Source organism: Eublepharis macularius, chromosome 1 (genome assembly GCF_028583425.1).
Source record: "Eublepharis macularius isolate TG4126 chromosome 1, MPM_Emac_v1.0, whole genome shotgun sequence".
NCBI lineage: Eukaryota > Metazoa > Chordata > Lepidosauria > Squamata > Eublepharidae > Eublepharis > Eublepharis macularius.
The window spans coordinates 166505297-166521181 of NC_072790.1; the positions used below are offsets into that span (position 1 = coordinate 166505297).

The 15885-nt window shown below is 41.4% G+C and overlaps 1 protein-coding gene across 1 annotated transcript in view; it reads left to right on the plus strand.

Annotated features, from left to right (window-relative positions):
* The window catches only part of RASGRP3 (RAS guanyl releasing protein 3), a 106256-nt gene extending 97404 nt beyond the window's left edge, over window positions 1-8852 (plus strand). The window contains exons 15-17 of the mRNA XM_054998989.1: window positions 4809-4934; window positions 6788-7152; window positions 8627-8852. Of these exons, the coding sequence (XP_054854964.1) occupies window positions 4809-4934; window positions 6788-7152; window positions 8627-8635 (500 nt within the window). The 3' untranslated portion in view covers window positions 8636-8852. The remainder of the gene's footprint in view (window positions 1-4808; window positions 4935-6787; window positions 7153-8626) is intronic.
* Window positions 8853-15885: the final 7033 nt, after the last annotated feature.

A 15885-nucleotide genomic window follows, 5' to 3' on the forward strand; every position in this document is an offset into this window, starting at 1 on the left:
CCTTTGTTGATATTTTGATGCTATGAATGGCATTTGTTTCAGTCATTGGAATTAGAGCTTCTATTATTTCTAATGCAGAGTTTGAGACTTCAGTTGTGCCTAATCGGTATCTTGCTTCCTTTTTGTGGAGTTGAAGGATATGATCTCTTTCTTTTGTTAGATATGTTGTGTAACTCCATAGGCAGTTCCAGGTTAATGCTCTGTAACAGGTATAATCCAGTCTCTTGGTCTTCTGCTGTGTAGGTCTCTCCTTGTTGTTTTACTTGGAGTTTAGTAAAGTTTATCCATCTATAGTTGATTTTAGCTTTCCTTAAGGCCTCCGTTACTGGTTTAAGTTCCTTTTATTTAAAATGTCCTTTGGCAGATCAGTTAACACCAGGATAGAAGCTCCTTTGTATGTAAAGGTGTTTTGTGATCTTGCCACCTCCAAGATTTTTTTTCTTGTTTTCCAGTTGACAGATGTTGCTACAACATCCCTGGGACTTCTCCTTTTGGGATGATTAGGGTAGCCAAGGCGATACGCTTTGGAAATCAGAGGGCTGATGCCCTCTTCTAATTGAAGGCATGTGGCTAGCCAGTTAGAGAGGAAAGAGATTAAATCTGCATTTATTATTTCAGATTCTTCAATCCCTCTAAATTTTAAGTTCTGTTGACGGTTTGCAAGTTCAAGGGTTTGAATTCTATTTTGCATGTGGTCATTCTCTATTTGTAAGTCTTGCACATCTTTTTGCAAGGCAATGCTAAGATCCATTGCATTTTCAGCTTTTAGCACTGCTTTGTTAATGTCTATTTTAATTTCTGCAATTTGCTGTTAAATTGGAAATTTTTTGAAGGATATTAGACTCCATAGCTTGAAGTAAGGCTGGTAAGCTTAAGTCTGATGAAGAGTTACTTACTCTGCTTTCCTTGGCAGCCATTTTGAGTGTGTCTTTTTCAGCTCTGATTTCTGCTGCTGGTGTTTGGGAGACCAGGAAAAAATCTTGAAGCTTTTTAGCAGCCTTACTGTTTGCTTTCTTCTTTTCTGTTGTTTGTTTGTTCATAGCATTCATTTTACAGTTGTTAGATTGTTTAAAGGGCTCAGGGTGAGACAGAGCTCAGCTTTAGGCGGCCATTTGCTTTTGCTGCGAAGCCACGCCCCCATTTCAGCCTTTTCAACTCCCATTCCACCTCCTTATTTTCCATTGCTCTTATTTGTTCCTGCAATATTTTAATTTCCTGTTGTATTTTCTTTTTACCCGGTCTTTTCTTTAATTGCTGCTCTTTAAATTTGATTTTTTCTTGAATTTCTTTCAACCTCGACTCTTTGTTTTTCTTATCTTTGGCATTTAAGTCCATAAGAACTCCCCGAATCACAGCTTTATACACATCCCATACTTTATAAATTGCCACTCCTTGATCCACATTGTACTGTATAAAGCATTTAGTCTCTTTCTTAAGAACATCCACATTAACATGACTACTTAACAAATCCTCATTTATTCTCCATCTCCTTTTTTCCCCTCTCATTCCAAATTTCCAGAACACAGGATTATGGTCTGAGCTATTTTTTGGCAAGATGTCCGTTTCTTTTGTACATACAGCAAGCTCTTTTGATACTCAAATCATGTCAATTCTTGAAAAAGACTGATGTCTTGCTGAAAAAAAAGTATATTGCTTAGCACTCGGATTCTGTTTCCTCCATACATCCTCTAAACCTTCCTGTCTTTGAAATTCAAAAAAGGATTTTGGCAGCTTACCTCCTTTGTTTCTTATCAAATTCATTGTTTTATTAACTTGTGGATCTACCACTCCATTAAAATCCCCTGTCACAATCACTCGATCGTATGTCATCTGTCCAAGTCGATCCTTAATTTTATCAAAAAATTGTTCTTTCGCCCCGTTTGGCTCATATATTTCCACAATCAGGGCTTTTTTGGCATTACAATCAAATTCCACAGCCAAATATCTCCCCTCCTTGTCATTAAAAATAAATTTCGGTTGCAATTCTTCTTTAATATATAACACAATCCCTCTTTTCTTTTGCTTAGTTGTTGCCACAAATTGCTTCCCTAATTTTTTATTTTGTAAATATTTTACATCCTGTTCTCTTATATGGGTTTCTTGTAGACAAATCACATTACATTTTTGTTTGGCCAACCAATGAAATATTGCTTTTCTCTTTGAAGGTGAATTAAGCCCATTTACATTCCATGATATTAATTTGTATTCCATAGTTACAGTCTAGTTGATTTTGGTAAGTCCTTTTCAAATTCTGTCAAAAACACATCCATTGCATTTCTTGATTTGATGACTCGCCTCACAGATTGAAACTCGAAGCTCAACCCTTCTAGAATTTCCCATCTATATCTTATATTCATTGTTTTTAATTTTTGGGTCAGGTCTCTGTATTTTTTTCGGTCTTGCAGCACTGATCTCGGTAACTCCTTCATAATTCGAACACGCTTCCCTTCAAGTACCAATGGGGATTCATAATGCTTTCTGATAATCTCCTCCCTCATTCTCTTGGTGGTTAACTGGACAATAACATCTCTTGGCAAATTTTTTTGCTCTGCATACATGGAATTAACTCTGTAGGCAATGTCTAAGTTGGCAGCCACTTCTTCCTGCTCTTTACCTAGAAATTCTGCAATTATTTCAGTGACTTGTTTCAATGCAGATCCAGCCATTACCTCTGGAATACCTCAAAAACGAAGCTGTTTTTCCATAGCTCTGCATTCCATTACAACAACTCTATCACTCACTCCCGCTGCCTCTGCTCTTATACTCTCCGTTTTCTCCTCCACCTCTTGCACTTTCTGTTTTGTAGTTTGGAGCTCTATTCTTATTTTATCAATACTCTTTGCCAATTCTGCAACCTCTGATTTTATTGCCTCTTTGATCTCTTTAACTAAATTCAATTGCGAGTCTTTCACTTGCTTCTGTAATTCCTGGATCATTTCTTGTGTTTTTTGTATAGTCTCATTTGTTTCCTTATTGCCTTCTGTTATTTTTTTGTCTAAACTTTCAATCGCTGCCTGCCACTCTTTGTCCTTTCCCCCCGCCATTGGACTTGCCTTGGGACCCCACGAATCAGCTCTCTTTCTCAGCTCCGTCTTTTCTATTTTATTTTACTTAATTAATTAAGTCCAATAATATAAATGGGAATGAGGAAAAATACTTTAATCTTTTGCAAACCTTCAAAATGTTGGGCGTTTTTTCTCAATGGTACTCTCTATGGTTGCCCTCAACTTTTCCCTTGTCCAAAATGGCGTACTCCGCTTCTTCTTTAAAATGTCAGGTACACTTTCTCTATATTGAAGACTTCTGCCCTCCCCACACTCAAAATGGCTAACTTCTGCTTCCTCTTCTGGTCTCTTGTTCTGCTTTGTTTTTCTTCCACTGTTCCTGCTGTCTTCCTGCCCTTCTAGCCACCACTCACTTGTGTTACAGGCAATTACAGGCAGTTCACTTCTCACGATGTTTCAGCCTCTTCCCACACTCTCCCTCTCACGTTGTTATCTCCCAAACCGCAAGTATGCAAAACAAAAAGTTCTTTTTGCTCTTTTTAGGCTCTTTAAGTCATTAAAATCACTTTCTCCACTCCCCACCACTTTTACTGTCCTTTGCTTTGGGGATTTGTCTCTTTACTTTAAAACATTTCAGTCTTTGAGCAAAAATCAAGCCCGTTAGGGGAGATAGTGATCTTTACTTCTCTCACTCTCATAGGGTTGTACTCACAGCCTCTTTTGGCTCCCTTCTGGTTAAAATCTGTTTCTGAAGCTTGGGTATGAAGATCCTATGCCAATTAAATGACTCCAAAGGTTGCTGCAGAGATATTAGCCGCCCCTCTGGGAGGGGATCTTCAAGGCAGATGGAGAATCCTTGATTCAGAACCCCCCCTCTGCCGAGATCACACCCTCTTAGGGCTATCGAGCATCCTTGCCCAATTTCTACCTGAAATTGGGGGGCTGTGGGTGATCAAAGCACTTCACTAGCCCAAAAACAGCAATCCGGATGGCTCAGCTCCCTGAGTCACTTCAGATCACCATGATCCCAAGCCGGAAGTCCCATGTATAGTTCAAATTTTCTATGGCTGTGCACTTTTAGCAATCAATGGTATGTTCCAGTATTTCTAGAGTTCATTTATTGACAGCGGAATTATGCCTATGGCTGAATAGCTTGGGGCTTAAAAGCATTTTTTGTCTGAACTACATCTTCATTTTCTGTCTCCCAGAATGAGTCTACATTTTTGTTTCCATTGTTATTCTAAGACAAATAAATCCTACCAAACCAAAAAGATTTGTGATTAGGTCATTACAACTAGCCATGCTCTGAGGTGCTCTTTTGTGACATTAAGTAGTAATGAACAGAACTATACATTACACACACTCATAGAAGAAAACTCAAAAGGAAATCCATTCCTGGAAAGTGATTTGAAGCTGAGAAGCAGTGGGAGGAAAGGAATGCTTAGCTCTTCCCCTGCCTGACATCTCTCTACTCCCAATCATGCTTCCCCACACAAATGGCTTTTTTCTGTGGTGTTGCAGTAATGGAAGTCCCCACCACCATAACCGGCATGAGTCCTCTTCCTTCTCCATTATGCTTGTCATGTCACCATTTTCAAGGTACTGCTGTTGTAGTAAGGAGCAGAGAAACTCTCCCATGGTTCCTGAGAAATAAATATATATCAGCTCTGGGGACTCTCCCAGGACAGCATTTCATGTTGTTTTGAAATGTCTCATAGAGATTTAACTTATTAAAGCTTCTACTGCTTTCAGATTTCATATCTGTTTAGAACTAATTTTATTTTCTCTGGCAATTTATTCCAGATTGTGGTGCCAATTGCCATAAACAGTGCAGAGATCTGCTTGTTCTGGCCTGCAGGAAGTTTGTCAGAGGGACATCACTGAGAAGCAACTATGGCTCTCTACCTAACAGTCCATCAATACCAGCAGGTAAGAGAAAGTGGTATGTCTTACTGATGGTTTGTTGAATATCGTCTTTGGTTGTTAACTGTTTGTGAACTGAGTAATCAGCCATTGAATTGACAAAAGAAGATGAGAGTATCTCGAGTGTTCAAGGCTTCCCTTACTTCAGCCCACACTATCTTCCTGGAATGATTCTGCTGGAAATCTCTCCACAGTGAGCTGCATCAGGCCCAATTCTTGTGCTACCATGGAAGCAAGTATGCCAGTAAGCCCCCATTTCTGCATGACTGAGGGCACTAGATTGTTAAGTTGCACATGTCTTGTGCAGGTTACATGGTAACTTCCCTGCATCTCCATCTGGGGTTACTGGCACTAGTGTGAGAAGTATATAAGCTGAGGACTCCTACAGTTACTACTTGCATATTGCATATATTACTGAAGCAACAAAAAGTCCCCAACATGTGGAACTTTTTTTTTCTAGTATCTGAAGCAGGCACATCCTGTAGCAAGGTTACCCTGGCTTGATTCTGAAACAGTTTCCTGGTGTATAGGCAGCTGTCATTTGCAAAGCTAAGACCATGCTTTCCACTTGATACCACTTCATTTGTGGTTAACATTTAGTTGGATAGTAAGTGACAGTACATATTACAGCTATGTCATTCCATACTTTCTCACTTTCATCTCTATAACTTCTGCACAAGTCAACTAGCAAATGATGAGGATTCAGTATAGGGCAAAGAAATATATGTCTCAAGCTCAAATTGCATGTGATGGAAGCAGAACCATTTGTTTAAACCCAGATCTGCCCCAATCATATACCAAAGGGGGGCAGGGTAAAGTTCAGTTTTTTAGAGTAAAAGGGACACACAGGTGACGTGAACCATCCGTGAGCGTTCTGCTCATCTTCTTTCCTCCCTCCTTCATGTATCTTCACCCTTCAGGTGCTTTTCTCCCAGCATGGCTCAGTGGTGCAAGTTTCATAGCACAACTGGCTCTGCAGAGAGGCTGCAGGAGGAAAAGAGAGGGTTTGCTAAAAAAAAACAGAGCCTTTGCATCCTACCTTATAGGTGATTAAGAACAGAACTAGATTTAAAGAAATTGATGTGCTCTTTTTCTGTGTATTTGTAAAAAGGTAAAGGTGCAAGTACTGAGTCATTACTGACCCATGGGGGGACGTCACATCATGACGTTTTCTTGGAAGATTTTTGTTACGGGATGGTTTGCCATTGCCTTCCCCAGTCATCTACACTTTACCCCCCAGAAACTGGGTACTCATTTTACTGACCTCGGAAGGATGGATTTGTATCTTTGTGCATAATGTCCTGAAGCAGGCAGGAAGTCTTCCAGATCATGGAAGACAGCCATTTCATCACTGAATTCCAACTATCAACCTGGGAGGAAATTTTGGCTAGAGGTGCCATTTTCAATCCACTTTTTAAGAGGATTGCCTTTGAAACTATTCTCAGGTGAATCTAAGTGCTGGGAAATACCCTTGAAACCACAGCATCTTTGCTGATTCAAGTGGAAACCCCAGACATCTTGTCAGAGGGGGCAAAGGATGGTTGTCAGCAGGTCTTTGGGTCACTCAGCATGCCTCTGTGGGCTGCATGCAGCCCAGCATGCTGTAAATTGTGTACCCATAACTTCGTAGTACAGACCAATCACTGTTCAATACCATCTTGTCTTTAGGCGGAAGGGTAGTATATTCCTGAATATCCTCTGCCAACACCTCTGTAGTGATTGAAAGAAAGAGTAATTGAAACCAAGGACCACTATGCCCTTCCTTCCTCCATGTGTTTCCAGTCCAGCACTACGTGTCTAGAATGGCTACCCTTGTTACAAAGTGAAAATATTTGTGCATCCTTACTTTCCTTTTTTAGTGCAAGATGAAGTATTTAATTTTCCCAGCGTTGCTCCAAGAAATCAGTATCTAGACAGCAGAGCAATCACACTGGTGACTGGCTCTTCTCGTAAGATTTCAGTACATCTTCAACGGGTGACCACCAGCCAAGCAACCCAGACAGAGCCTCTGTGGCATGAACCTGGATGGGGTGATTCAGGATCACATACCTTCCCCAAAATGAAGACCAGGTTCCATGGAAAATCTGGAAAGAATAAAGGGTTTGCTAAATGGGTAAATGAAAAGTCCAGTGTTCAGCCCAATATAGACATGGAAGTAGCACCTACAGCACATGTATTGGACCAGAATGGAACAGATGCTCTTCTAGAAAGACAGGATATGGAGGTAAGATGTCATTGTTAAGAGATGTCTGGGAATCTTTCAAATTTCAGAAAATTTATTCCTTTCACATTTAACATGAGTGAGAGCAACAAACACTTACTGATCGGGTCCATTATAGGTCTTGGGGAGCTTTATTTGTTTTGTATGCTGTATTTTTATTTATAGAACATGTATTCAGCACCACATTATGCACAAATATACTATATATACATTCTCTGTATATATCCTATACATACATAGACAAACAAACACACATACACACACAATATATACAAGTCCTGAACAAACTCCTGCCTTGAGAGTAAGCTAGAGTCCATGAGCTTATAAACTCAACAGAATCACTTTGTTCAACTTTCACTGTACAATTTCACACTATATTTACATACTCTCCAAAATAAAAAAAAATCCTACATACAGAAAACTACCATGCTGACAATTTCTAGCTTTGACCTCTTCTCAACAAGCTTGTTTTAACAACAACAACAAAAACCCCTTTCCAGTGTCCAGAGGAAAAAACAGGAAAATGTGCAAGCATGCCTTCTTTGCAGCATGAATCAGCCATGCGTAAGTACTGGTTTGATAGCTGGACTATTGGATCATGTGTGCTTGACTATCAATAGAATACAGAGATTGCATTCAGACATCACCATCCAATTGAGATTTGCTGCAGTAGACACAAACGTTGTTTGTGTCCTGTGCTCACATGTTCCATCACTCCTCCCTTTTTCCTCTTGCCTTTGTGCATGGAGCATGATTAATGCTTCTGAGTTTGAGAAGTGATTGTGGAGCATTGATGGATAAAAGTTTTGGAGTTTGTGTCAATGGCAAAACTTACTTCACTGATTAGGGAAAAGACATTAGTTACATTTTTGACTGAATGGAAACCGTTTATAGACTTTTTACATGAAATGGATAATAAGGGCTTGTTGACATCTGGATTTACGGATTGAGAATCATGAACGATAGAAAAAAATGGCTTTTATGTTTAACTTAGAATAATTGGAACTCTGAAAATGATCTATATTTGTGGTGGAGAAAATTGGAACTCAATCTGTAGTTTAGTTTGTTTCCCCCCCCCCCCCACACACACACGTTTATGTATTGTGTGTTTTCTTGTTAGAATGTTGTTTTTTATCTTCTATGTTAGTTGTCTATAGCTTTTATGTTATTGTTTATAGTTTAAATAAAGAAAATTCCATCAAAAAAAAGGAAGGGGTTGTGGGTGAGGGGTGAATAGCGTAGATCTGCGTTCAAGGTCATGGGGGAAATGAGATTGCATCAAGGCTTCTCAAACCCTGAAGCCTTAATCATGCCCTGCTTGAAAAGGAAGGATAGAGGACCACGGGGGAGAGTGGGTGTGTCAAACTATGTTGGTGCCCTTTGTAGCATGTCCCAATTTGATGACATCTGGTTATGTCAGCATGCAGCAACCGATATCAAGCTATGCCTATAAATCCTGACTTTTGATTTGTTGCAGGATAGCTGATCTGCTGCTACTAAAGATGGAAGACAGTTCAAGAAATAACCATGGCTAAACTGGCTTGAAACTCATACCTCTGTTAAATACAGCACATCTTTCTTCTATTGCCTGTGTCAGAAATTTAACGATCTATTTATTTTCTCATACAATTGAAATAATTTGATCAGTCCTGCACAGATAAAAATCCAAAGAGTGTTATAGCTCTGAGATGTCTAAAATTCTTTGTCGCTATTGGGACTGTGTGTGGTTGTGGTTTCTAGAAGTATCACAATGATCAGGCTTAAAAGAACAAGTCATGTGTGTGCTAAAAAAACTCTCTTAATGTTGCATGTTCTGGATGTACACATTCTTCATTTGGAGCTTGCAGCTATCCCAAAGGTTGGCATCCCTTGAAAACTGACATAGCTCAAGAGTCTGACCCACCTCGCCCTCTGCAGACACATTTTAAGTCTATCTTTAGCCTACCCCCCTTTTTTTGCAAAGAAAATTTGGAAACTATTTACATTTTTTCATTAACTATGCAGCAAGCTAGACATTCCAAGCACGGAGTAATTAGATAATTTAAAATATCAATTACATGTGGAAATTGCTGTGGAATTCTGGTTTCATTGATAAACATATGGCTGTTAAGAAATTAGTAAGAAAAGACCCATCCGCTAATATTTGTTCTGATGAAGTAAGAATGTAGCAAATTTTTATATTTTAGTTTTCATTTTTAAAAACTTTAAACAAACAAGATACCTTAATAAAGCAACACTGAATTTCATCAACAGTAAATGCCACCATGAAGGCCTTCTTACTGTGGAATGTTTTATGGGGAGGGAGCCGTAGCTCAGTAGCACAGCCTCTGCTTGGCATGCAGAATGTCCCAGGTTCCATCTCCACCATCTCTAGGTAAAAGGATCAGGTAGTTGCTGAGGTGCAAGGTCTTCTCCTGACAACTTGGAGAGATGCTGCCAGTCTGAGTAGGCATTACTGACCTTGATGGCCCAGTGCTGTATAAGGCAGCTTCCTATGTGCAATGAAAATCAGGGCTGGATAGGAGCAATAATCCTCCTAGAGAGATTTATTAGTTTATACTTACAGCACTCTCTCCTCCACATTGGCTGTTTGTAATGTAATTCATAAAACCACTACCTGGTATAGTGCTGCAACAAAAGTATGCAGTCTATTGTGATTCAGCAGCTTAAAAGTGGACAGCAATTCTAACTAACAGACAGACTAGGGATGTGCGTTTCGGCATTCAGAATGCCGAAAGAATGCCGAAACAAAAGTGTTTCGGCTTCTTTCGGGGAATGCCGAAACGTTTCGGGGAATGCCGAAACGTTTCGGGTAGCCGAAATAAAAAAGCCGAAACGTTTCGGGATTCTTTCGGCTTTCTTTCGGCTTTTTTCTATGGGAAAATGCCTCCGTCTTCCAGGACGCCTGGAGGAGGCATTTTCCCACCGAATAAGCCCAAAATTGGTGGGGACCTTCCTCTAACCCTTCTCTAACAACCACCCAAGTTTCAGACAGATTGGACTTTGGGGGGCCATGTTATGGCCCCCCAAAGCAGGTCCCCCCATCCTCCCATAAGAAAGCGAAGGAGCAGCATATTGTTAGCATGCTGCTGCTGATCTTTCTTCATTATTTCCTATGGGGAAAAAATGAAGAGGCAGGCTTCCTTTGCCAGGGGTGGCATTTTGCATGCAAAATGCCCCCCAGCCCTCAGGGGCCCTTCTCCCACCCCTCCTCCCACCCCCCACCAAGGCTCAGCCTGCTCCCACTTGGGGGGGCCATTTCATGGCCTCCCCAAGTAGGTGCTCTAATCTCTACCACTGACAGCTGGGGGAGGCTTGTGTTGCCAGGGGTGGCATTTTGCATGCAAAATGCCCCCCAACCCTCTGGTGCCCTTCTCCCACCCCTCCTCCCACCCCCCACCAAGGCTCAGCCTGCTCCCACTTGGGGGGGGCATTTCATGGCCTCCCCAAGTAGGTCCTCTCAGCCCCTAAAGTCCACCCCTTACAGCCCCACACAAACCCAATTCCCCCCCAGCTGCCACACACAGACCCAAATCCCCACATTAGCCCCTCACAGACCCAAATCCACCCCCACCTGCCCCACACCCATAACCCCAGGAACAGGCTGGCAAAGGCCAGCCCTCTCCCTTTGTTCCCTATGCTGGGAACTTCTAAACTCTCTTTCCCTGGGCAATTCTGCACAGCCCAGGGGTGCCACAATGGTGGGCACACTTCTGAGTGCCAGCTGGTCCCTGTGAAAGAGCACCTGAACCACAGACACCCTCCCTCAAATTCCCCCACCACCTACAGAGATGGCTGGCCAGCCAGCCCCATTGTTCCCTATGATGGGAACCAACTGCACAACAAAGAATAAAACAAGAACAACACAAAATAAAGTTTTAAAAAAATTATATTCTCCCTTCCAAAGTACAAGTAGGCAAAGCATTATGACACATTACACCAGCAGTCCCCCACACAGAAAAATTAAAACAAAACTCACTTAACATCAGAGAATCACAAAGCATGATTCCTGTCAAAAACACTTTATTTCTTGAACAGCTTTAGGTTACACAGCAGGGGGGAACACCAAAGGGCATGGCAGCACTATCTTACACAAAAATAACACAACTCACTTCACATTAAAGAATCACCCCAAAAAATTGCTGTCAAAAGCACTTTATTTCTGTAACTGCTTTAGGTTACACAGTAGGAAGGCACCACAGAGCAGGAAAGCAGTGTACTACACAAAAATAACACAACTCACTTCACATCAGAGAATCACACAAACACAATTGCTGTCAAAAACGGTGAAGTGGGTTGTATTATTTTTTGTAGTACATTGCTATCATGCCCTGTTGTGCCCTCCTACTGTGTAACCTAAAGCTGTTCAAGAAATAAAGTGTTTTTGCCAGGAATTGTGTTTTTGTGATTCTCTGATGTGAAGTGAGTTGTGTTATTTTTGTGTAAGATAGTGCTGCCATGCCCTTTGGTGTTCCCCCCTGCTGTGTAACCTAAAGCTGTTCAAGAAATAAAGTGTTTTTGACAGGAATCATGCTTTGTGATTCTCTGATGTTAAGTGAGTTTTGTTTTAATTTTTCTGTGTGGGGGACTGCCGGTGTAATGTGTCATAATGCTTTGCCTACTTGTACTTTGGAAGGGAGAATATAATTTTTTTAAAACTTTATTTTGTGTTGTTCTTGTTTTATTCTTTGTTGTGCAGTTGGTTCCCATCATAGGGAACAATGGGGCTGGCTGGCCAGCCATCTCTGTAGGTGGTGGGGGAATTTGAGGGAGGGTGTCTGTGGTTCAGGTGCTCTTTCACAGGGACCAGCTGGCACTCAGAAGTGTGCCCACCATTGTGGCACCCCTGGGCTGTGCAGAATTGCCCAGGGAAAGAAAGTTTAGAAGTTCCCAGCATAGGGAACAAAGGGAGAGGGCTGGCCTTTGCCAGCCTGTTCCTGGGGTTATGGGTGTGGGGCAGGTGGGGGTGGATTTGGGTCTGTGAGGGGCTAATGTGGGGATTTGGGTCTGTGTGTGGCAGCTGGGGGGGAATTGGGTTTGTGTGGGGCTGTAAGGGGTGGACTTTAGGGGCTGAGAGGACCTACTTGGGGAGGCCATGAAATGCCCCCCCCCAAGTGGGAGCAGTCTGAGCCTTGGTGGGGGGTGGGAGGAAGGGTGGGAGAAGGGCCCCAGAGGGCTGGGGGGCATTTTGCATGCAAAATGCCACCCCTGGCAACACAAGCCTCCCCCAGCTGTCAGTGGTAGAGATGAGAGCAGAGCACCTACTTGGGGAGGCCATGAAATGCCCCCCCAAGTGGAAGCAGGCTGAGCCTTGGTGGGGGGTGGGAGGAGGGGTGGGAGAAGGGCCCCAGAGGGTTGGGGGGCATTTTGCATGCAAAATGCCACCCCTGGCAACACAAGCCTCCCCCAGCTGTCAGTGGTAGAGATTAGAGCACCTACTTGGGGAGGCCATGAAATGGCCCCCCCAAGTGGGAGCAGGCTGAGCCTTGGTGGGGGGTGGGAGGAGGGGTGGGAGAAGGGCCCCTGAGGGCTGGGGGGCATTTTGCATGCAAAATGCCACCCCTGGCAAAGGAAGCCTGCCTCTTCATTTTTTCCCCATAGGAAATAATGAAGAAAGATCAGCAGCAGCATGCTAACAATATGCTGCTCCTTCGCTTTCTTATGGGAGGATGGGGGGACCTGCTTTGGGGGGCCATAACATGGCCCCCCAAAGTCCAATCTGTCTGAAACTTGGGTGGTTGTTAGAGAAGGGTTAGAGGAAGGTCCCCACCAATTTTGGGCTTATTCGGTGGGAAAATGCCTCCTCCAGGCGTCCTGGAAGACGGAGGCATTTTCCCATAGAAAAAAGCCGAAAGAATGCCGAAATAATGCCGAAAGAATCCCGAAAGCCGAAAGCCGAAAGAGATTCTTGTTTCGGCTTTCGGCTTTAACGATAGAGAATCTTCTTTCGGCTTTCTACTTTCGGCTATAGCCGAAAATTTTTGGCTTGCACACCCCTAAGACAGACAGACAGACAGACCGTGGTATCTTTAACAGTCATCTAATCAGCTTTTGAAAGTAATTCTATTGCTAGCCAGCCTGAAAATAGTTGTATTTTTTTATTTTAAAATTGTTATATCCCACAACTCAGGTTGGCTCACATCAATACAAGATTAATAGTGAATCAAAACCTTCATAGATTAAAACTCTCTACTGCCCTTCCCCCAAAACTCCTTCCTCAAAAATATCGCTCTCTCAAACAACCCCATCAATCTCTTAAAACTTAGCTGTATTTTGCAGGGGGTTTTCCTGAAAGGTTGAAAACACTGGCATTCTGACCCATAATTGTTGAACTACAGCTGAAATGCCACCCTCTCATGTGACAACTGCACTTTCCAAGTGGGAAGGAGCCAACTGTAGAAATGACAGGGCTGTTCATTTAAGTGCAGCTAGATCCATACCAGAAAAGGCTATTTCTCAGGCACATGGTTCCTTCCTTGTATAAAGCTTTAAAGGGCATAACCACTTTGAAATGGATCCTGAAGGGCTTAGTAACCAGTGAGCAGTTGCTTTAAAATTGGTATAATGTGCTCAAAGCTACTTTGTCCACTAAACAGGACAGCAGCTATATTATATACTTGCTGAAGCTTCTGAGCTATCTTCAAGGATAGTCCCACATATAAGGTGTTACAGTAAGCCATCTGGCAGATTATAGTCGCATGGATTGGCACAGCCAGAGAAGCCAATGCTAACCTCCCTAACAGGGTTGTTGTAAGGATAAAACGGATGAGAGGAGAATGAGATAACCTACTATTTGGGCCTCCATTGGGTAAAAATACAGAGTATAAATTAAATAAAATGAAAGATACTTTAGAGATGAGGGTCATCAGCAGCACATTGCTAACACCCAACCACAAAATCCTGGATAATCTCACAAAAGGGTCTCATGTAAGTACCACTAGTGACAGAACAGACCACAGAAGCATGCTGCCCAAGTAATTGGTATGCCAAGTTACTGATTTTGCCTCTCCAGCATCTGGGCCCTGGAACCAACATAGTATTTTTAAGTAGTGTGACAGGATAATGTGGTCTACTGTACTGAAGGCTTTAGAAAGACCTAACATTATCAAACCTTTACGCACTAAAGTGATCATGCCAACTCCAGCTCATAACTAGGCCTGAAACTGGAATGAAATGGGTCAAATGAAAAAGTTTCATTCCTATATATCTGGAGCTGTGCCACCATCATTTGATCAACCACTTTTCCCCAGAAATAGCAGACTGGACACTAATCTATAATTACTTGGATCATTCTTTGATGAAGAAAATACTTTTTCAGTAAAGGTCATAATGATGCCTCTTTCATAGGTTTTGGATGCTCTCTATGGGATAATTAGATGGTGTGTGTTTTATACTTATCTTTGCCATATTCAAGCAATGTCATGTTTATTTGCTAGGGCGTTTTAATTATATATTTTATGAACCAGAGTCCATTTCAGATGCATTAAGTGTATCCTCAGCTGGCAAATATTATTTTACACACACACATATCATACCACACACTCATATACTCATATATGTGTATACAGTATTCACTCCAATGGAAGACTAGGGTTTTTTTTCCAGATGTCATAAAAAAAGGATGACATCTTTTTACATTCACATACAAGTTATAGTTGTGCATTGTAAAAAACATTTTTTGGTGTAAACATTTGGGGGGGGGAGTTGTTTTATATTCAGGGTTGCCTTCAAGTACAGTTTGTGTGTGTTTTAAATATATATGTGAAATACATGTGTATAGAGATGGTGTGGATGAATTATTGTAACAAATATTTTATCTCTGAGGACATACTTCCTGCATCTAGTGAAGGGGGTTCCAGAAATGGCAGCTTATTGTCATAATAAATCCATTAGTCATTAAGGTACCCAAAAGGTAAAGAAAAACTCTTTATTGAACAAAGGCTTTAAGATACCTCCCATATTTAATACTTTTAGTTACACAACACTGGTATTCCACTACAGAAAGTATGTATATGGCTTTTGATTCATAAATCTTTTAAAGAATTGTTTCATGTACAATGCCATGAAGGAGGGGATGTCTTTGTGCTTCTTTAGGCATCCATCCTGCAAGTACCTCAAGTTATTTCATCTATTTTAGCCAAGTTTTAAAAGCTAAGGTTTTGAGAAGAGAAATTTAGGCACACTTGTTTGTTGCATATTGTGTAGTTTTTTAATAATTTCTTTGGGCCTGTTACAGTATATAAGCTTATGAAACCATATTCCACAGGTTTGTTGTTAAATACTTGCAGTATAATTCTAAAAATGTTTTGCTGGGAGTAAGCCCCGTTCAATAGACCTGAGTAGGCTTCTGAATAGACTCACTGAGGAGCACTTTTAGTGGCAGGTGGAAAAATAATTTCTTTCATGAGTTAATAAGCTATTTTACATATGTACTTCAGTACATATGTATTAATGTGCTAGTGGACAGCAGAGAAGGCTAGGAGGGCTTGTTTTAATATTTGCACAGTATTGGAATCCAACCAGGTATTCTCTAGTTACTACCCAGTAGAGATGCATTTCTTGATGTAGCTCCCATATCAGTATAACTGCTATTAGAAAACCAATAGCTGTTAGAAAACTAAGAGAAAAGAATTATTGCCCATTAATATGTAATCCTTGTGCTGTAGCTTTAAAAGACACTTTAATATATGAAGCTACCTTAGGTGGAGTCAGATCATTGGGCCCAAATCAGCAGTT